The sequence below is a fragment of the Chelonus insularis genome, unplaced genomic scaffold (assembly GCF_013357705.1).
Source record: "Chelonus insularis isolate UGA/USDA-ARS -01 unplaced genomic scaffold, ASM1335770v1 contig_358_pilon, whole genome shotgun sequence".
Lineage (NCBI taxonomy): Eukaryota > Metazoa > Arthropoda > Insecta > Hymenoptera > Braconidae > Chelonus > Chelonus insularis.
The window spans coordinates 1,271,778-1,296,121 of record NW_023276522.1 but is presented as its reverse complement, the minus strand read 5'-3'; the positions used below and the strand labels follow the sequence as shown (position 1 = coordinate 1,296,121).

General features: G+C 28.1%; 4 protein-coding genes across 15 annotated transcripts; 1 reads left to right on the top strand and 3 right to left on the bottom strand.

The window, feature by feature from the left end:
• Positions 1 to 458: 458 nt before the first annotated feature.
• LOC118066877 (sodium- and chloride-dependent GABA transporter 1-like) lies at positions 459 to 7,603 on the bottom strand. Of its 4 annotated transcripts, none has more exons than XM_035083264.1 (11): positions 7,485 to 7,603; positions 7,271 to 7,395; positions 6,038 to 6,469; positions 4,747 to 4,875; positions 4,522 to 4,663; positions 3,501 to 3,872; positions 3,142 to 3,358; positions 2,353 to 2,505; positions 2,038 to 2,241; positions 1,275 to 1,445; positions 459 to 1,083 (listed from the first exon to the last, which is right to left on the bottom strand). In XM_035083264.1, exons 3-11 carry the CDS (start codon positions 6,462 to 6,464, stop codon positions 946 to 948), a joined length of 1,953 nt encoding a protein of 650 aa, XP_034939155.1. In that variant the 5' UTR covers positions 6,465 to 6,469; positions 7,271 to 7,395; positions 7,485 to 7,603; the 3' UTR covers positions 459 to 945. The 4 variants fall into 4 exon arrangements, with proteins under 4 accessions (XP_034939155.1, XP_034939154.1, XP_034939153.1 ...); XM_035083263.1 differs by having other exon boundaries at positions 7,473 to 7,491; XM_035083262.1 differs by having other exon boundaries at positions 7,271 to 7,508.
• A 474-nt stretch (positions 7,604 to 8,077) lies between these two features.
• Positions 8,078 to 9,541, bottom strand: LOC118066998 (uncharacterized). The gene is made up of 3 exons (XM_035083502.1): positions 9,135 to 9,541; positions 8,910 to 9,005; positions 8,078 to 8,596 (listed from the first exon to the last, which is right to left on the bottom strand). Exons 1-3 carry the CDS (start codon positions 9,375 to 9,377, stop codon positions 8,078 to 8,080), a joined length of 858 nt encoding a protein of 285 aa, XP_034939393.1. The 5' UTR covers positions 9,378 to 9,541.
• A 905-nt stretch (positions 9,542 to 10,446) lies between these two features.
• LOC118066859 (laccase-2-like) lies at positions 10,447 to 21,644 on the bottom strand. 9 transcript variants are annotated; one of them, XM_035083219.1, is made up of 10 exons: positions 20,064 to 20,097; positions 19,037 to 19,094; positions 18,658 to 18,908; positions 18,397 to 18,496; positions 17,929 to 18,049; positions 16,320 to 16,530; positions 15,003 to 15,761; positions 14,680 to 14,916; positions 12,120 to 12,335; positions 10,447 to 10,779 (listed from the first exon to the last, which is right to left on the bottom strand). In XM_035083219.1, the coding sequence occupies exons 3-10, from the start codon at positions 18,794 to 18,796 to the stop codon at positions 10,628 to 10,630; spliced, it is 1,935 nt and encodes a 644-aa protein (XP_034939110.1). In that variant the 5' UTR covers positions 18,797 to 18,908; positions 19,037 to 19,094; positions 20,064 to 20,097; the 3' UTR covers positions 10,447 to 10,627. The 9 variants fall into 9 exon arrangements, with proteins under 9 accessions (XP_034939110.1, XP_034939113.1, XP_034939111.1 ...); XM_035083222.1 differs by having other exon boundaries at positions 20,011 to 20,095; XM_035083220.1 differs by having other exon boundaries at positions 18,658 to 18,839; positions 20,064 to 20,090.
• On the top strand, positions 20,250 to 24,310 carry Rad17 (Rad17 checkpoint clamp loader component). The gene is made up of 7 exons (XM_035083229.1): positions 20,250 to 20,337; positions 20,417 to 20,611; positions 21,172 to 22,442; positions 22,525 to 23,120; positions 23,207 to 23,789; positions 23,896 to 24,014; positions 24,088 to 24,310. The coding sequence occupies exons 3-7, from the start codon at positions 22,422 to 22,424 to the stop codon at positions 24,197 to 24,199; spliced, it is 1,431 nt and encodes a 476-aa protein (XP_034939120.1). The 5' UTR covers positions 20,250 to 20,337; positions 20,417 to 20,611; positions 21,172 to 22,421; the 3' UTR covers positions 24,200 to 24,310.
• Positions 24,311 to 24,344: the final 34 nt, after the last annotated feature.

Sequence of the window (24,344 nt, the reverse complement as noted above, 5' to 3'; positions counted from 1 at the left end):
TTCCATCACATATCCAATATTTTAAAACTATTTGGCAAAAAAGCTTTTGTTATTGAAAAAAATATCATTGCATTATTTAATTGAAATAAAAATTATCTTCAGAAAAGTTAATACTATTTGCAAAGCTGTTGATAATTAATTGAATTTCATAAGTATTTAATATAATAATAGGAACCAATCAACATTTACTCCATTATTTGAGCTTTCAATTGAATTTTCGATAATCAATACCAACAAAATTAAAAAAAGAAATTTTTTAAATGTGCAACAGGCATTAATGATTTTAAGCATAAAATAGTTTTATATTTTTTTTTTATAAATTTTTGTGCTTTAGGCCAACCAATATTTTATATAAATTTCACTCTCAAGGAAAAGGGAAATAATCACAGAATAAAAATAAGAAATCTCTAATTCATCAATAAGTTTTGAATAACAAAAAATTATTAATAAGCAAAAACTACAATATTACTTGAAATTTTTTTCCTACTACCTAAAATATTCAGTTAATTCAAATTGCTTATAAACGATATTCAAAATTTAATTAATAAATAGCACAAAATTTTTAACAAAAATAATTTTAATATTAACATTCCCTTTTCAGTGAAGAATTTTATTTACATATTCTTTTTGTTGCATTTAATAATAAAAGTCCAAAAAATATTCGTTTCTTGGGAAGTTTCATCATAATTATCAAAACAACGGAGTAAAATCAATACTCAAAACCATAAACTTTACTTACAGTTAACCAATGATCAAACCAGTCAATTAATTAATACGTAAATTCTAATTCACTTAACTAACCAATTAATTAATTAATTGATTAATTAATGGAGCAATACTTATAACAAATATCACTTCCTGATTGTTTTTACAATACTCTATACAGTACCTATGCATTAAAACCTACATTTATTTGATAAGATTATTAACAAAATAATACTGGAATCATGTTTGACTTAGAAAACTACTGTTTTTTGTTATTAGTCCAGCACTGCTTTCTGACATCGGTATTACTGCTGATTTTTCTCCTGTTGGTAGCTTAGTTCTCGATTTGATATTTGGTTTGAGCCCCTTTAAGATGTTCTGAAAAAAAATAAAATTCTAAATTGAGCATTTCAATTGACTTAATTATTTAATATCATTATTTGACAAATATTATTAGAACGACAATGAACAAAAGCTCCAAATAAAAATAAAGAAACCACCAAGTTTCATTTTATAGTATAGTTTGTATAGAAGACAAAAAATGGTGTAATAAAGTAAAGTTTAATTACCTCTTTAATGGAACCTGGTGTTATTACAACGTAATAAATAGCGTAGGCAGGTATCCAGATCATAGAAGAGAAACTGAGACAGAAACCTACAATCTCTGCCCACGTTGGATATTCATATTTACTGCCGTATTTTAGCGGTTTATATTGGACACATTGGAAGACGAAAATAAACTGAAAATAATTGAAGTGATAAAAATAATATTTAAATTATTCAGTAGACTAATTTTAGATTATTTTCTTATTTGTTGAATAGATAATGTCAAAAGCACAACATTGTAATTCAATTTGTAGAAAAGCTTATTATACATTTCACTTTTTTCAATTTATTAAATTTTTTTCCCCAAAATGTTATTCGTAATCTAAAAAGTTACACATGACTATTAAAAAAATTTTCAAAAGCAAATATTGCCATTCAAATCTTTTTTTCTGTCATTAAATTTAATTGTAAGTAGAAATAGCCCGTTTCGTTCAGACGTTTCAAATAAATCTAGTTTGCTTCATGAATAGTGGTTTACAATTACTTGATTTCGATTTACAAATTAAAAAAATTCTCTCAACCTTTTTTTAATTCGATAATGAATTTTAAAGCCACTAATTGAAGGTCCATCTTGTAATTTATTTGAAGAAAACACTTCATTAAACTGAACAAAGTACATTGACGAACACAATTAACAGATGAGTTGTTTTGATTTTCTCAATATTATTTTTTTTAATTCTTATGAAAAATAAAATAAAGTCATAGGAATAAATGAATAATACTCACTGCCATTATAACTGGTGCAAAAACCAACCAGCAAATATACCAAAATTTATTGAGCTTAATTCCCATCATTTGATGAACGCAATCACAGAATTTTTGTACTCCGAAAATCCAAGATATTGCTATTGTTTGGAAGAAACAGACCCATAAAATAGACATACCACTTGCTGAATAAAAGTCCATTAACTGGAATATATAAACTCCTCCCTACAATGCAATTAGAGTCTTTTAGTAAGTTTCTTATAGGATATGTTTTACATGTAGAAACTCCGAACTGTTCGAAAACTCAATGAAACACGCGACTAAGTTTCAACCTACATTTGTAACCATGGGAATCCCAAGTAAGAACATGAGTGTGCAAATGGCTATTGTAAACTTGTTACGATGAGGTCGTAAAGTATCAGGCCAATTATCCACAACACCGGTGATGAAAGACTCCACTATGCAAAATTCACTGTCGATTCCCAAGATCTGTTGATTAAGATAGTTTGCAATTAGTATGAGTTTTCAAGAAAAACAGAATGTGATTGGTATTAAGCCAACTTATAATTTAATGTCAACTTGAGAACTCTAATTTCCAAGTTTTCATTTTCTTTTCGAATAATTTTTCTTTTGTAGAAATGAAATGTAAATACATTAGTAATCGTATGTGGAATGTTGTTACGAATTATCTCTATTGAAATGGGTTTTGAGAACCAATATTTTATTTATTTAAAACCAAGTTCATTTTAAAAAAAATAAATAAATAAATGTCAGTACTTCAATATTTAAATCATAGAATTTAAAATATGCTTGAAAACACTTTTAGAAAAATCTCAGCATTGAGTTCAAAAATGAATCGTTGAAAATCAATAATCTGAATTTTATCAAGATTATTAGTATGCATCAGATGTTACTTGGAATATCTTTTTACTCAGAGTACCAATTATTCGCATAATAGCATATTATTGTAAATTTATTGAATATAACTCTATTGCAATCAACTCTCTTATATAACCTAGAATTTAAAATATCTAAAAAAAAGCTCGAATAGCACTATCATTTTATAAATTGTAGAATTAATTATTTCTATTGATGAAATGATTAACTCAGTTTATCAATACTTACAATTAACATGATGAAGAAAATTATTGCCCACACAGGAGCACCAACAAGTTTAAGAACAACTTCAGGATATGTAAGAAACACCAATCCTGGTCCACTTTTGACTACATCTGATACTTGAGTACCTTGTTCCAAGGCAATATGACCCAGGATAGAAAAAGTAACACATCCAGCAAGTAGACATGTCAATGTATTGACAACACAGGTTATCAAAGCATCCCTATGGATAAGAATTTATGGTGTAATTACTGTTTTCATGAATTAATTATCAATGACCGAGTTTTCATCACTTTATTCGTAACTTTAATATTTAATTTGATTAAACTTATCAAGGTAAATTGATGATAAAGTAATTAACTTACTTATAACAGTTATGATGAAATTTATTGTAGGATCCAAGAGCAGGTAAGGCACCTGTACCAATGCTGTAGGCAAAGAAAATCTGGGTGGCTCCATCAATCCATGGCCCTGGGTTTTTCAGCTCCTCCCATCTTGGTGTCACGTAATACAGCAGACCAGTATCCGCACCGTCCAAGGTCACCGCTCTTCCCAAAAGAATGAAAAGCACCACGTACGGGAACAAGGCTGAAAACCAGATGATCTTACCGCTCTGGTGAAGACCACGTCTAATGATGAAATAAACCAGCAACCAGCCAAGAACCAGGCAGCCTAATAGTTCCCATTGCATTCCTCCAAGATCCTCGATTCCACTTGTAATTCCCAAAACTCGGCGTCTAAAAACAGAAAAAGTAATATAAATTAACGTTTGTATATTACGTAATCAATTCAAAATAATTTATTATAATATTTTTGCCTTGAATGAATAGAAAAGTATTTTCCCGGTACATTTAGGGATCATAATTGGGGTATTTTTGCTTTTTATAACTATATAAGTTCGTTCATAACAATGATCAAGCAGTTTTCATTCAGTTTATTCCATTTCATTCCACTTTCTGGAAAAACGATATTTAATAGATTCATCATCATCTATTATTACGTCATCCTGATAAAAATTTAGCTATTATGTTCAATCATAGTAGTTTTTGAAAATTATTTACATTGGAGCTACAATCAGCAAACAGCAATCAAAATTCTATTCAGAATTTATTTCACTTGAATTTAAAAGAACATTCTGATAAATTATTAGCATTTCTATATCTAAACCTTTTTTTTATTCAGAAACTTTATTCATCAATTTAGTCTTTCTACAAACCATGAATTTATTTTTATTATTGAAGTTTCTAAAAAGACTCCAGCTAGGCGTTTATATTATTACAACAATTTTTATACCTTTTGACTTTTATTTATCATAACGTTCTAGTATTAATTAAAAATTAAACCGTATTCATAGCTTTAATGATAAATAAAAAATATTCAACTTACTCCCAGAATTCTTCAACTGGTGTTGTATGATGAAAGCTGCCATTGAGTGTATTGTGGGAGCTTTCATTATGTTCCCTTGTAAACTTTTGAAGGTCAGTTCCATTGGAGCCATCAAAACAATCATTACTGTTCCACCAATTGTCTAAGTTGATGCAAAAATAAAATTTAAACATTATAGAGATAATCTGAATATTTAATTAAAAGAAACTATGGTATTCTACCCACCGCATGAACTCCAAGGCAACTTGGTTAGCCTCGCAAATGTGCTGATGAGGTAGAAAAGTGTCCAGGCTATTATTATACAGTAGTAGACATCAAGGAAGAATACGATAGTCATCGTGGCATATCCAACACCTGTTAAATAGAACACATTAGTCATGTATAATAACACGTGAATATTGGATATCTTTTCTAATACCTGATAGAGCATGAAGAAGAATTTCATAGAAGTTTAATTATGCTCAACTATTTGCAGAGTAACTTTCTCCTTATTTTTATTATTAGTTCTATTAAATATTCTTATACTTTTTCAGTAAATATTCATGAATGAACAAAGGATATATTTTCTCCAACATTCTTAAAGATTTTCTTATGATGTATAATTAATGTTTAATTATTCTATTAATCAAATTTTTTTGTTATAAAGTATTTAAGTTAGTAGAAAACTTTCATATAAATTGGTTCATGATAGTTATATGTTTCTTGTAAAAAATTGGAAATTTTACTTTTTCTTCATTACTTTGATAAAAATAAAAATGAATTACTTGTATTTAAAAATAGATTTAGGAATAAAATATAAGAAAACCCTGATTTGTTATATAACTCTTTGAGTAAATTAATTATTTCATATAAAATTGATATGTATGTCAAACCTAAATTCAATTTCCAATGCTTATAAATATAATAACTCTCAATATGATGTGAGAAAAACATTCACCAATTACCACAGCAAGTGTTCCTCGAGTTAACAAGTTCCAAAACATAAAATTCTATTTCATTATCAGTAAAAGCAAAATAAGATCTATATGAGTTTTCAGTTGTCAGTAACAAAAAAAAACATTAATTTAAAAATGTATATTTACAAAAAAAGTAATCAATTTAATTAATTTAATTTGAATAGCATACTGTTCATACACGCTATCTCTTGCATAATATACTATAATAAAAGTCCTTTTTATTCTTCAAGCCTGTTTTATCTTTTATCAAATTAAAGTTAATACATTCTTATATTATGTTTTATTTCAAACTAAAAATTATAGCTATTGATTTTTACTCTGCTAAGTGATATCAGTAGATATGAAAAAAAAACTTTAAAACAAGAAAATCTACTTTAGGGTAAATCACCCTTTTAACTGACAAAAAAATGTATCTATCAATTTTTTTTTATGAAAAGTTTAGAAATATAATGGAAAGAATGAGTTGATAGTTAGCAAATAGTTAGTGATAATTGAATAAAAATTGTAAGATAATGAAAGTTGTGAAGTGTTATGCTTTTAGAGTAGGATTATAAGATTACCTTGAAGAAGAGGACACAACTGGCCCACCAGAGTCATCCCTCCGGCTCCAAGATATTGACCAATTGCCACTTCTTGGAAGAAAATAGGAATCCCACAGAAAACCATGGCAATTCCATAGGTAACGAGAAATGCACCGCCTCCATTTTTATAACATAAATACGGAAACCTCCAGACATTTCCTAGACCAACAGACACGCTGATACATGAGAAGAGAAAGTCAAGTTTGTTGTCCCAACCACCACGTTCAGTATCATCTTCGCGAATTCCAACCTCGTTAGCTCTTCCCTGGGGAGAAATGACGATTTTCTTTCCACCAGCACGCGATGACTCGCCAGCACTCGAGATCTTTGCCTTGAACTCGATGAACGTCTGGTCCGGATCGACCGGTTCTCTTTCTTCTCCCCAGTAATACATTTTCTCGGTCATGATTCCTGTAATGATACCAAGTCACGCTATATTTTCACCAAACAATCATTCTATTTTAAAATCTATTCCAAACTACCGGCATATTGATTATCACTGCCAATAAAAATCTATAAACATCCAAAAGAATTGCAAAGACTATGAACAATTCTAGCTACCCTAAAAAGTTATTTCTTCACAACAGATAATTATTTATAAAGAAGCTTTAAGAAAAAACAAATGTGATTAATTACTTTAAGTAAAAATAATGTCCAAATAAGTGAAAAGTCTAGTTGATTGCCACCAACAACAACTAAATAAATTGAGGCAATTTTTCTAAATACATTATGAAAAATAAATAAAGTGGTGGGAGAGGTGCATCCTCGTGTGAACACGCGCACACGTGTGCAATTCAATAGAAAGAGAAGGATGCTGGGCTAAAATCAATAGTGACGTTTGCATCATACTTCACTCACTCACGTGGAAGCTTACAAACTAATATAAACACACTTTATATTATTCAACATGTAATGTTTTCTTCAATTTTTTTTCTATACTTTATATTTGTGAAATAAAAGAAAAAAACCAATGAATGAATTCCATTGAAAAAAGCCTCATTGGAGTATTGAATAATACACAGCTGCCGACCTTCTCCCTTCCCTTTGGCATTTATAGCCCTCGACTCCAATAGTATATCGAATGAGCCACACGAATTGATAACAACTTTGCACACAATCCATTCAACAATGACGTATGTCATGATTAAGATAACACAAAGTACACAAAAAAATCAATAATAACCGTTAATTAACTTCTATTTTTGTGCTTACCAGTTTAAATAAGCCGGCCTAGTCTTCACCGCCTCCAGATGATCATAGATTGTGATGTTTTGAGCTTTTATTGATTGAATCACTTCTGTTGATGTTTAGAAACACGTTTGTGATGATAAGTATTCCTATATGTAAGCTTGTGATTATTTCGATGCTAATTTAGATTCACTGCTGTAGATTCGATGTAATTAAAAAAACTCACAGGGTGACCTACCTCACAAGGGTTACCGCTAAAGAATAACGCTTGAATGCAGGGTAGAAAGTATAAATCTTTTCACGCATGCGCTAACCTCCTAAGTTGAGGGGTGGTTTACAAACCTCGGTACACCCTTGCGACGCAATTCTGCTCTACAGAGTCATGAGAATAAACTTGAATATACAAAAATTAACGATTAGGTTATTTATCTTTGCTAATACAGTCAAAAGTTTGAAACATTGAATATTGGTAATTGAAGCTGATAATGGTTCATTTAATTGGGAGAATAATTTTATTTGCAATTTTTGAAATAATAAGTAACATTTATGCTGGAGAGTAAGGAATGAGTGAATTGCAGATGTCAAGTAGATGTTGGAAACTGGTTAGTTTCCTAAAATTCAATAAATTGATGAGTTTAAATAATTTATAACTTTTTGGATTAATTCTAGATAATATAACCTCATTAGTAGAGAGATATAATTCAAAAACTAAGACATTACCAAAAAACTTGATTATTAAAATGTTTATTTCTATTAAAAATAATATTATCATTATATAATAATAAATTAGTGTTAATAAAAAAAGACTATATTAAAAAATAAAATAATCTATTAGTCAAAACAACTTGTTGTATCGTTTGGACGTAAAAAATTTCTTTTCGATACTTTGAATTCATCATTCTTTTTTTCATTCTTCAATTTGCCATTTGGTGGAAGGATCCAATTAGTACCATAAGAAATGGGAGATATTCCTCTATTAACTACTTGAGGCACTGCACAGTCAACTGATGTATTTGATCCAAGATCATTACAACTTGTTGCTAATCTAAGTCTATCAGTTGAAGTATCTCTTTTATTTTTACAAGATTTTAATTCTTTGATATTTTTCAACGATGATTTTTGCCACTTTCTGGCAGCTTTAAAGTATGTTTTAAGAGCTTCAAAAAATTGTTGTACGATTCTAATGATATAATCCATATAAATAGCAAAATAAAAAAACACTCCACTTATCGTCATTGATATTATCCAACTCACAAAGCTAGCTGATAAGATTGGCTCTTCAGGTGGAGGGTCAAAAGAGGCAAAAACTTTCTTCCACCAGGGATAATGAACCTCCGGAAGCTCTGATTCCTGAAAAATAAACATATATATAAATACATGAAATGTAGAATACAAAGCAGAACAGTATATTCTATGTCTGAGCTTTTACGAGCATTAAAAGATAAAAAAAGATGTGGAGACCAGAATGGTATATGGTTTATAGTTTTGAAACAAGACTAGTTGGATAATTTCATTGAAATATATTCAGTCAGATATATTTTATCAAATATAATTCAGATGGTTGATAATAAAATAAATTTTTTATTAACTGATTAACCATGTCAGATACCTTTTAATAGTATAAAAGAAAAATAATGACCATCATTTGGTCTTTTCTACTCACATTACGCCAACTAGTCCAAATGACGCAGTAGAGAACTCTTTGCATGATCAGCCAATACCATAGAGCTGCATTGATGATATTCCAGATCACTAGAATCTATAGAATAGTGATTTAAATATATTTCTAATCAACTTTTAATTTAATAATAGTTAGCAACAATGAGTATGTTTATTTTAAACTAAATAAATAATGAAAAATTAATAAATCAATGATGAAAAATCTTACACGAATAAACTTGGAAAAAAATTTCATATTGAATAGTGTTTTGATCCAACTCAAATTTAAATTCCTTTGCAGAGCTATGTAAATAGCCAAGACGAAAATGAATGTTGGGAATGTATGACTAAAGTCTGGACTAAAAACAATCTTGGCATACTCTCGAAAGACTGGGTGTTGAAGCAAAGCAATTTCATGAGGCTCCAAAATGTATGTACAAATTTGTAACCACGCCGGATAAAAACAAGACATGTTTAGTACCAAAAATTCTTTGTAAGTACACCAATTATATATATTTTTTTTAATTTTATTTTCCTCTACACTAGTGTTTCAGAAAAATCTATGCTTATTTTCAGAGACAATTGAGCTGTCAAAAAATTCAATGATGATACAAATCAGATGAACAACATTTGAAGTTTCAGAAATAAACACACATGAAGATATTCCTCAATTGATAGTATTTTGTTTAATAAATGAAATAAAAAGTGATAATTTTTTATTAAGTTCATCTTTGTCTTGATGAATGAAAGATCCATCTTGAACTTTACTGTAGTAAATTCTGATGCTGATAAAAATGAAAATTGCAGAGAAGGTGCGTGTGTATACACGAGCTCATTAAAGTCTAAGGTTTGAAGATCATACATAAAAAAAAAACATCTTCATTGTCTAATTATTTATATTACCTGACATGGAACATAACATTTTTTATTTAGAATTTTAAAAAATCTGAGATGAAATAAGATACTAAAGTATACAATACTTTTCCTGCTTCATTATTATTTTAGAGAGTATTTGAAAATTCATATGCCATAAAAGTTGGAACTTTCTAAGGTTATAAACATATATGAATACTCATGGGCATTATTTTCGCTCGACCTTTTTAACCCCTTAATTGATAAAAAAATTACTCGAAAAGCTTCTAGTGGTTTCTATCCACTTTTCTATCACAGTAAAAAGTTGGATCCCAACTTTAGTAGGTTGGAAGAAATATTTTTGTAAAATTATGCTTCACACTTTGAATGTTTATTTTCTTCAAAACTTCTGTATCATATTCTGAATTATTATATTGAAATATTGTGAGAAAAATATTAATCTTCAATAAGTAATGTCAGCAAAGTGAAGAAAGGGAAAAAATCAATCATTAGTTGAATTTAGTAAAAAGAATTCATTTTTGCTCTTAGAATAAATGCAAGTTTTTTAAAACAATATGTTGTAATTAAATATCATAATTTTCTTTCTTCAGTTTTTACTAATTGGATGGAAAAAAACCAATTCAGAATAAAAATAAACGAATAAAAGTAAAAATAGCTTTTATAGCCTATTAATCAAAGAAAATGTGAAATTTATTTATCAAATCGAGAACATTATATTAACATAAACAATATAAAAATGTATATGTATTCAAAAAGCACTATTTACAGCGTTTAAAAGGTAATTGAACTTAATAGATTTAATAACAATAATTGATATAATTATTGTTAATTAATTATTACAAAATCAGTCTAAATGAGAAAATAATCAGGTCCAACAAATGATCCACATTTGGGGAAGTCCTGGGGCGGTGGTACCATGTCACTGGGTTCTCCAACTTGCAAAATTACGTCTAAACCTCGTGTCCACTCCAGTGCATTCTCGTCACGCAACATCCAGTATCCTGTGAATATCAAGGACAGTCATGTTTACATAAAATTGAGTAATAGTTTAAATTATACCAATGGGAATATGCATTTTATGCAACCTACTGATCGATTGACTTTATCATTTATTAGTTTATAAATTGATATCAATGGAAGTTGAACTTACTAGATATTAATTTAAGTTAGTTACTTTTAAAAATAACTCATTTAACATTCAATCAATTGTATGAATTATTTCCTTAAATGATGATGATGAGTGAAATTATGAACTATTTATTTCAGGATATTTTTTAAGTTTTTGATATAAATATATTCTATAATCTTGCTGCTGTGAATTAATATATTATTAATCAATATTCCATACAATAAAAGCTATGGAATGATATTGTTTTCAGAGAGCCTGTATGTCAGTGACATTAATAGGACATAAATCATTTCATTAGAAGCAAACATGAGGGAAACCAGTCAAGCTCTTTCAAGTGTTTAGATGATTCACGACAAACTCATCACGCAATTCCGCAGTTTATGAAAATTTTATTATATTTTTAATTGATCACTTGATAATGATTGCATAATTATAATTAATTTACCTGTTTTTTATTAAACAATTATTGTAAAGTATAATTAAATATTAATTATATTTGTTTAATTCAAAATGAGTTCAATTCACGCCAATTTTAATTCTTAAATTTATTTTAAATGCTACTATAAAAATTCTTGTATCAATAATTGGTAGTCTAGGTAATAACAACATCGATTAACATTACTTTTGTCACGAAAAACTTACATAGTAATTTTTACAAGTCTATATTTAAATATCTACGGTGTAATATTTTAATGAAGCTTGTTCTACTATTAAAAAGTTTTCCAAAACGTGGGCAACATTCCTAAAATAAAAATCTCGTGTTTCAGAAATAATAGAACCATTATTTTTCAATGTAATGAGTTACAAAATTGATTAATGATAATTCAATTTTTATGCTTTCTTTATTTCTTTATTCAAAATCGAATGAATGCCGTGAAAACGACATCAAGTTCTATAAAACACGATAATTATGTTTTAATGTTACTAATTAACGCCCACGAAAGACTCAGTAAGCGTGAAAATATCTTAATTTGAAGGAAATCAAACATCTAGAAGAAAAATAATAGAAGCAATTATAATTATCAAATCTACTGAAAAACAATTTTCCCCAAAGGCAAAAATCTTTCATATCTTATTTCATTTATGTGAAGTTTTTGTGAGTATTAATAAATGGAAATAACGTTTGAATTCTTTGCCATGTTATGCAAAGAAGCTAAGTCTGAATAATTAAATTAATAGAAGAAAGGAAATTGAAATAAAGTAATAAGTTACCTGGATTATCAGCTTTGAAACGTAAAGCAACTGCACCAAATTTAGGAACTGTGATAGTGTCTTTCAATACTGGTGAGATGAGATTTCTTGCAAACAATATTCCTTGTTCATCCATTGCTTTAATTTCATCAAAGCTCTTTTCTCGGTCAAATGCTCTAGCTCCTACGACGTAAAAACTGTAACCATGCAGATGAAAAACTAGGTCATCTCGTCCAGCTAGAATAAAATAAGAAGTCAGAGGGTAGAATAAATTCTGCAAAAGAAAAGTTCTGTTCAACATGTGGATTCATATATTTAAGGATCAACTGAAAGAGATTAGATAAAGGAAGAAGATATAAGTACCACAACCGTACTAAAAGTGTTTAGTGAGTAATATAATCAATACTTTTCGAGTTGAGAGTCATGTAGTGGAGAGAATGTAGATCAAGGCTTATTCGAGATTATCCTTCCTTATTTTTTTTGAACAAGACATTGAAATCTTGAAGAAGTATCTTGAGAAGTTAAAGACTTAAGTGAATAGTTTTAAGGAGTATGCATTATATAGTAATGAATCTTAAAGAAAATTTAACAAAAGAAAACTAATTTCATGTCATCAAATTAATTACACATTTTTTGAAGATGTTAAGGAAAAAATATTAATATGGATATCAATTTTAATTTCAACCTTAGAGTTTGATTAAGAAAACTTGTTATTATCTTATTCAGTTTTAATAATGTGCTGTTTGATGTAATAAAATGGTGTATGTATTATTCATAAAGAAGCACTCTGTTATTATGTAAAAATCATGATTAAAATTTAATAGAACTTGTTTTTATCGATCCATAAAACTTATTGTTGGTGAGAAATCCTCAGAGAATATTACTGTAATTTAATAAAAATTAACGATGGTTCTAATGTTTATTGAACAAAATGCATCTTTTGCTAAATGCAAACCTTAGTTTATGTATGCTTTGATTTAAAAACAATTTTTTGAATTAGATTAAATTAGCGAGTTTAAAAAAAGTTTTATCTTTACATTGTGTAAACTTAGGTATTGTTATGATGAAATATCGAGTAATTTTTTTAAATTTTACTTTGTCCATAAAATTTATCTATGAGAACTGTAGCTAATAAATTAATGAACAAATCTACGATATTTGTTGAAGAAAAGCTAATTTGTAGAATAGATGCTATTGAAGAATTGTATTATCTAAATCAGGTCAATCTCTATCTACTCTTATAACATTTAAATCCAATTCTCTACTGAATCTTTTACTTTCCAATATAATCAACGTTAAATCGACCATCGAAATTTAAAATAGCAAAATAAAATGATTTGAACATGGAAAAATTCATTTAAAAAAAATACGAATCAAACTTAATGTTAGTTCAGATCAAATAGTAAACTGGTTGATGTAAAGAATTGGAAGATTTCGATCATTTGACTTTTTTTAGCAGAACATGTGTTCTTTCAAAATTTTTCCGATATTATTTTAACTTTTCTAATGGTAAGATATATGTCCTGAAGACAAACTCAGCTTGTGTTAGATTTCAAGCAAAAATATCGACGTAACGAAAATCGCGATGGGTTTGATGAAAAATCGATAATGTATAAAAGAAAGGTAACATTATCTTATAGCTTTCATCGAATTATTAATTTCTATTTAGAAGTCACTTGATTTATAAATTGCTTCTAAATTTAACTGCATTATTCTGAACAAGAACTTTAGTAAATGACATTTCAACACAAATATATTAGCTTCGTCAAACTATTAAAATAAAAAAAAAAATCTAAGACATTACATATAAATAACTTTTCCTTTTTTGTAAAGCTTTTTGTCTGATTAATATAACTAATTAATTTCTTTACACAGTACAAGCCGCAAATTAATTGCATTGTAATAAATTTTATATCATAGATGTTATATTTAATTAATAAAAGTGAAATCTACTTGCAATAATTACCATCTATTTCTTGTATGAATTATAAAACACCTTTCAGTTTCTAGGTATTTCTACAAAATAATTCGTGTTAATCAATTCTATAAAAATTTAATTCAACTTAAAATTCAAGTTAATAGACACTACATCTGAATAATATTTATAGATTAGTAGCAATAGAGAAAATATAGTAATAACAATTATTCTTTATCATTAAAGAATGGATGATAATGCTTTCAAAGAATCAAGCTAAAAACAAATATCTGGACTTGAATAATATGGCTTTTATATTTTAGTATCACCATAAATACATCAACATTTTATATTTATTTAAATACTCACATGTTTGCTGTACTTAGCAATAAACATTCAATAAGTTAAAGTATGCCAAATGCTTCTCTCCAAGATATTATCATACATAAACATTCTGACTCCTGAACATTAAACTTTTCATCTATTTTTTATTAGCTTGTTGATCAGGCCATTTACCAAAGCTATTCAGAATATGACTTTTTTTTATTGACTAATATTTTCCTCAAACATCTACTTTTATTTTCTTCATTCAATTATCAGTTTTGAATAATAACTGATGATAAAAGCTTTTCAAAGAAATTAAAAAAAAAATGGAATTATCTTCACCTTGATCTATTAAAATCAGTTCGACAGAAGACCCTAAGGGAATCCTCCGAGTATTGACGCATTCACAAGAAGTAATGCCGTTTAGTTGACGACATCGTCCAGACGTTTTAGTGTCATGCTCAGTACATAGAATTTCCTCAGGGACATCAGAGCCTTGAGTCAATAATGGAGAAGATGGATATGTGAACGTTGCATTCTTGATACTCATTACTTTCGTCTCTAGATCAAGCGATAAAGCTGTGGATAAAGATCGGAAAATTGATTTCATTTGTTGATTACACACATTATTGAAACAACTTCATTTGTGTTCTAAGTAAACTTACCAGAGTTTTCTGTTAGATGTTTCCGTCGATTAATAGGTAGATAAATTGTAACATCTACTCGAGGATTATCAAGTGGACTAGGTAAACTTGTGAGAGCTTTAATGTCTCCAACACATAAATTATCAGGGGAACCACATTTGTCAACAGGACTTGTTGTCATATCTACTTCATTACTTGATTTTTCCCCTGAAAAACTTTGATAATATTTTTTTGAATTCAATTCTCCTTTTCGAGTATATTTTAACAAGGCAGATCCAAAAATTGAACTGGAGCCACAATTTTTATTAGTATTAACACTAATTCGATAAACCGAAGCACTTTGATCTGCTTTTAAAACAAAGTCTACTCTTTCTCCTCTTGACAATGTAATTGATCCAACTCTTTCTGGATTCACGGGATTCCCATCAAGAGCTATTAAGTTTAAAAGATGATCTTCAATTGTAAATGTAATTGGACAAGCATTAGCTCCACCAGCATGCGCTAATCGGAATCTATATCTCTTTCCAGCAGAGACTGTAAATGTTGACAGAGGAACTTCTGGTCCATTAGGCTGACGACCTTTTCCATTGATTAGTAAAAGTGCTGGTTTTTTATTTCTATTTGCCAGTACTCCAGTTTCTGTTACAATAGAATGATGCCATTGGGATACAAGCAACACATGATCCGGGTCATCAACATCATAAAGAGCTCGATGCGGTTCTCGCGCATCAGCCTGTCTGACTATTAGCGAACCAAAGATACCGTTTGCTATGTCAGCTCCTAAGAATAAAAAAATTTATAATGTATTTAAAGAAACGTTTTTTTTTTTTGGTAGAAAAAATAATCTCTAAATTTGGGTCAATGTTCTAGGATAAAATATTTTAATTTTATGCTAAAATTACATTTCTAAAATAATTTATGTTTGTTTTTTTTGTTAAATATTGACTAAATTTGTATGTTGATATTATTCAGAGTATGTTAATTATGCTTTCGTTTAAAATTTTTAAATAATCATGAATTATTATTATTATTTGACAGTGACAATAAAAAAAGAATGCATGTTCATTATTCCAAGAATTCATACATTTTTAATAAGCTTCTGAACGTTCATGACAATTTCAGCAATGAATAAAAATGTTATAAACAGGAAAGTTTTTTAATTTAAAAAATGATGACACTGATTAAAAATAATATCAAACATTTTAATATTTTCATTGCTAAAATTGAGATTAATGTGAGTGCAATTTTTTTTCAGCTTCAAAATTGAAAAAAATATCTAAGAAATAAATTAAAAGCGTTATGATAAAATAACGCTAAAATTGATCATCAAAATTTAACCAGAGTGTGAATGCCAAAGGTGAGTTCCTGGTACAGATGCTCGGAATTTGTATTGAAAGGTTGTATAACTTGGAATAGGGCACTGGGTTACTAATGGAACTCCATCCATGCAAGGAGTTTCTTTCTGATTCTGCCCACGCCAATGTATCGCTGCTGCTTTTCCTGGTACTCTGTTTACAACATCCACCACAAGAATATCATTCTCACAGACCTGAAAAGAAGATTAAACAATAATTAAATAAATACACTATAGTTATTATCTTATTAAGTTGTGCGTATAGTTTTTATGATACTTTCTTTTCTCTCTTCTAACTGCTTTGAACATCTATAATAAGCAAATAAATCATCTGTGAAGCATTTGGAATGACTTTAATGGAAAGTTAATGCTGGTTAAGAAGTAATGATAAAAACGTGTTCGCTAAATAAAATTGCCTTTTAACTTTCTCATAATAATTTTTTAATTAATATTTACTTATAAAATAATTTTTCAGTTATACACCGTTTTTTCATGATATTTAATAACAAAAAGTTACCTTCGATTTATTATTTAAATGTAAATTTAACTCAAATTAGAAATCAGTATCGTACGAAGCATATCTAAATACTGTATTTAACATGACTGCATAGAAATTAGATTAAATCAATGTGATATTATAAGACAAAGTACACACAAACCGGAAACTGGTTGTTTATAAAAAGTGAAGTTGAAGTTGTGTCTACTTCGATATTCGATCGAAGTTAATATATGTATACCATACATTGATTAAGAGAGTGTTCATGAGTAAAGAAAGTAATTCTTATTCTTAAAACTTGTCTTTGAAAAGAGGATTTGTTACTTTCATTCGAAAATGTAACTAATTAAATATCATCCAATGGTGGATGATGAAATCGATACTCTTATAATATTTTTATTTTTCAAAACAACTCTTTATGGACTAAAAAATACAAATATTTTTATCAACATTTTTTAATATAGGAAATCGATTTTTTAAATAATTTTTCAATACTTTTTTTATCGTCAAAAAATTATTAACTTACTAAAATATAGTTTATTAATAAAGCAACTTTGAATTTATTTATAAGATATTTTACATCATAATTCATAAGAAATCCAAAAAATTATTATCCTTCAATCAATAAACAAAAAGTACTTTTCTACAATATTAGATTTTTCACTACATAGCTTCATAAAATTTAATTGAATTGGAAATCATCTCCTCTATCATCTATAAGTATTTTCTCATGCAAGATATATGAGAGTCATTTTATTGTATAATAAAAGTATTGAAAAATTTTTATTCAATATTGATAAGAACTAAAAAAACCACTCTGCTTCAGTTTCTGCTGTCTCTTTAATTATAACACATATATAATTATTTCAATCGACTTTTTGCACCCGAGCAAGATTTTTTTAATTGATAGCCTATTTACATATTTCAGAAAAAACCAAATCGATCAGCTTTGCAGGAAATAATCATCAAGGAGAAAGCTTCTTAACGTTGTAAAATAGAAGGATGTCAGTAATTTTTACAGGATAATTTTTTTTCAAGAAGAGAAACATCAAAAAATGTGATTCTCATAGGATTGTCGAATGTAATTTTACTAGTACCTGAATACTAGGTCCTGGTAATTGTCGATTCGCAGTAAGAACACCTCGATGTTGGCCATCAGCAGTGATGCAATGATCAGCTAAACAAGCAGTTTGATTGATTGGACAGTCTCCACATGATCTGAAAAAAGATAACGGATAATTTAGTAGGATTCACATCAACGAGGTTAAATAAACAAGTTGCTATTTAGTCTTTTCTTCCGTATTTTCTGCATCCATCACGTATGACTATTACATAACGGTTCTTGCAGCGGCACCAAGTGCACAATTTAATGGCTAGACCATGTACCGTTACGAGTTTGATGCAATCTTTCGAGAGTGATATAATATTACTTAAGTATTATTTAATATTTAGTAACTCAAAAAAAGAATTAAATTGCTAAATAGAGCGAATCGATGATTAAATGATTAGAATTAATTAATTAAAAATGTCAATTAATTAACTAAAGTTTGATTTTCGCTTCTTACTTGCTTAGAGTAAAGAAAGGCTCTAAATTGAGTTTCACTCGACAAATCATGGGCCAGTCAAGGTGGTGACAGGGTCTATCACATGATAGGAAGGTTTGCTCTGTAAAAAAATGCAAATGATTGAATTTAAAAAAATGAGAATATCATAACGAAAGCGAATTTATTCGCCAACTTTTACTTTTATTGAGGTACCAAAACTTTCACTAAAGTTTGTGATTATTGTTAGTCTGCTTCTTAATTCTTTCTTCATTGCAAACTTACTAGGTCTGTAATTACAAAAGTGTAAGAAGGTTGCAGCTGATAATGTCATTGAGATAACAATGCTCATACGAAGAAAGTAGTTCACCACTGATAGTCCACGTCGTGTCATCCTGTGACTAGGAAGACTATCCGAAGACATGATTAATATTTTTTTTATTCCCTCATTATCACAGATTTTAAAACTGCAACATTTTTTAATCTTGTCATGCTAGTTTTTAAAGTCAAGGTCGAATTTGCATGAACGACCTTGTCTGGTTGGTAACAAAAATTCAGTTATTAATATGTTTTGCAAGGTTTTATGAAAGCAAAAATTTAATTCACTTGCAAATAATTACTTTAATAATATAATTAATTTAAAATAAATTTAAAAATGTTTTACTTTTTAATGATTGTGGTATTGATGCAAAAATTTTTGGAGAAAACTGTCAGACATTAAACTGCAAACAAAGGATATTATTTTACTCAGCTATAAAGTAATTAAATACACAAAAAGTGTTATTTATAATATAGTAGCAATTGCATTAAAAGTATAAGTAAAAGAAATATTATGAAATTGTAATTATTAATATTATTTGATGAGCATTTTATTTATTATATCATTTAAATTCCATTGAATGTGACTCAATGGATAACTTTAAATTCTTTTTAAAACTAAAAAAACATAACATTGTATTAAAATAAATTATATGCTATCAGGTGTTTGATGTGCTAAACAATAAAATTTTATACAGTCTTATATAAATTAATAATTACTCTAGGCATTATAATAATAAAAAAAGCAAAATAGTTGTTATTTCCTCTTATTGTTTCTATTTATAGTATCTAAATGTTTTAATTAATTTGATACCTTTACTAGTCAAATATTTCCTTTCTCATTGCAATTATAACTTACTTAAAATTTTAATTAGCAAACAAAGAATAATTTTCTACATAAATTGAATTTTTAAAAATAATTGGAAAATAATTATTGATTTATTATCATTTGATTTTTATATTATTAAATAAATTAAATTCATATTGATTGACCAATTTTTTGATGCATTGCTTATTATAATTACATGACCATAAATTGAACGAATTTAAATGAAACTGATCTCACATGGCACTACACATTTTTTTTGATAGCTATTCATTCTCTTGCATCTTATTTATTAAAGTATTTTACTTATACTTTCATAGTAAAAGCTACGAAAAATTTTTCCTATGCAAGTCATGATGCAAACAACCTAGATTTTCATTTAAAAATAATTATAAAACAGAAAGATTCCACAGAGGTCTTTAAAAAACAACTAATTAGATAAGTAACCGGTTCAATAACCAATATAGCATCGAAATGGTAAATAAACTCAATACTTATTGGTGTTATAAAACAAATAAATAAGGAAATAGAAGCAAGTCAGAATTACGTGGAGTTTCGGACTATCACACTCAACCAACCAGCGATCAACTGACGAGTTCTTTGGCCGCGTCACGATTTAACTCCAAAAGTAAATGAAAGGAGGAGAATATTTTGTCCAACATTTGTCTATCACCTCATTGACTAATGCCTCGGTAAGGTAATTTGGCCAGAGAAGTCAATTAAAGTGGCCATAAGTAATAAAAACGGATGATTCTTCTGATGATTGGCAAATATGTGTCCACTAAGAGAGTGAAAGTTGCTTGGATGTCTAAAACCTAAAGGTTTGTGGTATTTTTTGTTTTTTGTCTCTCTTCTCCATATATTTAATGTAGTTACTTAAATATCTACATCTTTTTCTAGCACTTGAACACTTTCATCTGGTGACCTTTCTCCTTTTTCTGCTGCTTGTGTGGACCGAGAGTGATTTCGCTTTCGCTGTCGACTCACATATTGTACCAAGCTGCCTATTCGTGTGTGCAGTCTGCAAAAGCGTTTATGTATAAAATAAAATGTCTACATCACTGGAGCGTTGGAAAGCAGGTTTCATTTTGAACGGTAAGTTTTGTCTTCTTTCTTCATAGACTCTTGAATATTGTGGTGATAAATTTATTCCCATGCTGCTTTCCAATCTTTAACCATTTTTCTATTTTAGGATAGTTTTAAATATAACGTGCAATTAAGTAGTTACCGTCAAATTTAGAAATTCATAAAGCAGGAAATATTTTTTTTTATTTAGTGAAACTCTTCCATTTTATATTTTTCCTTGTCCGACAATGATTGTTATCAAAACATCACTTTCACTTTACTTCAGACTTAAACTTATTTGAATTTATGAACCTTAAAGAAATTATACTTTTGGAAAGAACAAAATTTGTTTTATTTATCATAATTTTCAACTTTATTGGATAATTTATTAATATGTAGTCAACTTGAATTAAGTTTAGCTTTTAATTTAACCTCTTCAATTTGATTATGACAAAGGTTAACTTGTAGTTCATTTTTATTTTCATAAACATTTTTTTATTTATTGCATATTATTTGCTTGAATTATATGAGCTTTGATCTTGTAAATAGTATTTAATTATATATTTTAATTGTGATTATTATTTTTACAGAGTACCCCTTGATGGAGCTTTGAAAATAATTTGAACTTTACTCACCAGGGATTGGAGTCAAATAAATGATGGTAGCAACTACGGATCCAAGTCCCACAAAAATTGCAAATCTAAAGAGCATTTTCACATAAATATAATAATACTTGGTTATAAAAATAGCAAAGTATCTAGTTATCACTAAGACATTAAAAAAATAAGTTATTTCTATTTATATTTCAACACAAAATGGCTATGAAAACACTTAACCCAGTGAGAATCGCGATACCGTAAGTTTATAAAGAGTTAAAGGAGTGACCAGTATCGTAGTCACTAGTATACTAGCAACATGTTGGCAAGTTCATTGCCAGGGAGAGAGTTGATTCCTTCTTGATTCGAGAAGAAAAAAGGTAAACGTGTATGAAAGAGATCCGCATTAAATCTTGGATCATCATGCGAAACGAACATTCACTTGAAACGTACTAATAGTCTTATTTGACGCAATAGAAACATCCATTTATAGATTTTTTATTGGAAATATGTTTTCTTCTGTGGTAATAGAGATGAAGAAAACATTACCAGTCGTTTTATTACGTGTAGTAATGTTTTTCGCACATTTTCTTATTCATTTCCGTTTCATAGATAATTCGAAGCCGTTACAATTCAAACAGTTTCAAAAAGTGGCCGATAGGGGGCAACAGCTTCTGGCCGATTTGTGCGTTTATTACCAAATTTTTGTTGAAAAATTTTATTTTATGCAAGTTCTAGAATTAATTACTTTTTTTATTAATTCTTATTATTCTTCAATTGCGTACAACAAAGTTTTAGTAAAGGATATAATAAATACATTTGTTGATTAAGAATTTATTGTTTACAATATCACATATTCTATCGCTTAAAAAATTAATTCATTCAAATTGGCTTTTTTTTGAAAGACTTGGATAAATGCAGTGATAAATTATGTAAAAAGTGATGAATTATTAATGCATCAAGTGCTAATTTCGTCACATTTTTAATTCAAATTTAGTAAATATGTGTTGTCTAGAGGGCAACAAAGTAAAATTCTTGAGACACATGGAGGTTATTGTTTTATACTGTAAATAATAAATATGATCGAGACACTACTGATTCATTTGAAGACAGTGATTTTAAAGGTTGAATAATTTTAAATAAAATTTATTATCTAATAGACATCAAATTATGTAAATTATAAATTTTAACAAATTATTTTATTGTATAAAAAAAGAATCATTATTGATCAATTGCGATTTAAAATGCCTCCAATAAAGAAAATGGTAGGTTATCCTGTCACAAATAAATTACATGCTTAAATTATTCAAGTTCAGTTGTTAATATTCTGCAAATATATTTTTACAGAAAAGTGATAGCGGTTGGGCTGATTTAACTGCTTATTTTACAAAAGATAATGACAATTCAACTTACAAAAATAATATGAAACAATCAAGCACTTCAAGTACCTCTACTAAAAGTATCAGCATCAAGCATGATATTTATAATATGTCTAATAATTTCAATAGAAAAAAAAATCAAATCAATAGTATAGCAACACTACTAGAGGCTTGTGACCCTAAGAAGTCATCAGAACTAGCTGTCAGTAAGCAAAAACAAAATGAAATTACAAATTGGCTAGTTAATAAAACTATGGAGGGAGTGCCAGCTATTCTCGTTCTGACAGGACCATCAGGCTCTGGAAAAACAGTGGCTTTGAAAGTTCTAGCCAAAGAAAATAAGTTTGATGTGATAGAATGGATTACTCCTAGTGATTCAGGAATAGCTGGAGAAAATTATATGTCTACAAGACAAGCAGACAAATTTTTTGAGTTTCTTATTCGCACCACAAGATATAATTCTGTTTTACAAACTTGCGGTCAACTTTCTAGGCGGTTACTACTGATCAAAGACATTCCAAATGTATTCTTTTATGATAAAGAAAGTTTTTACGAACTATTAACGTTAGTCAATTTTTTTTTACTTGAACAATAATAATACAAAATTAATTCGTCATTTTTTGATAATACTGGTTTTTTTTTTTTTACAGAAAGTACTTTGAACTAGGAAAAGAACCTTTAGTTTTTGTTTGTCCTGATTCAGAAGCAAGTAGAGTCTACCAAACTTTATTTCCGGCTGAAATTATACAAAGGTTTGATATTGATACAATAAATGTAAAAGAAACAACTGCAAATGCTATGAAGAATATGTTAAAACGTGTAGCTACTATATTAAATTCCAAAGGAAATCAAATATTAGAAATAACTCAAGACCATATCGATGAAGTATTGTCTAACACTGTTGGAGATGTTCGAAGTACAATTTTGAATATAATCTTTGCTTCTCTAAAAGTTCCTAATAGTATATCTAAAAGCAATTGCGAAGTTCGTGAAGAAAGTTTAGGTTTATTACACGGAATAGGTAGAGTTATCAATCCTAAACGAGTACCTGATGGTGACTCGTGGAAATTTGTTTATAATCCTGACGATATTGCATCACATTTTCCATCCCAAGCCACTACTTTTCTTCGATTTTTACATGAAAATTATCTGAACACTATGTCAAATATTGATCATGTCGCAACTTCTGCTAATATTTTGAGTTTAAGTGATGTTATTGCAAGAGAATGGCAAGTGAGTATGTTTTATTTAAAGATAGTTTAGTAAATTAATTATTTTATTCATTACAAAATAAATTGTTAAATTATAAAAGAAATTTAATGTTTTGTATTTGTTATAGGATTTGAATTTAATAAAACTGAATTTATCATTGTGTATAAGAGGAATAATGGTTCCAAATGATTCTCCTGTGCAAAAATGGAACCCAGTTCGAAAGCCTAGATCTGAAGAATCTAAACTGTAAGAATATTAATTTATTATTTTCTTATATTCTTAGATAAATATGTTATTAAATTTAATTTAATTTTTCTAGTCAAAGAGATCTAGGATTAGCTGAAGAAAGATTTTATAAAACAATCATTCGACCGAAAACTACAGAAAATATACCCGTTTTAGAATTTCCAATTGAAGCTGTTGATGATTAAGTATTTTTAAAAAAATAAGTTATAAAAATTATTTGTATAGAATCAAATTTTTCACAACTCATTTTTTATCTTCATATAAAATTCATTAAAATAAAAAAAAAATAGAAATCATATACTATCTAATCAAAATCAATCTACTTACATA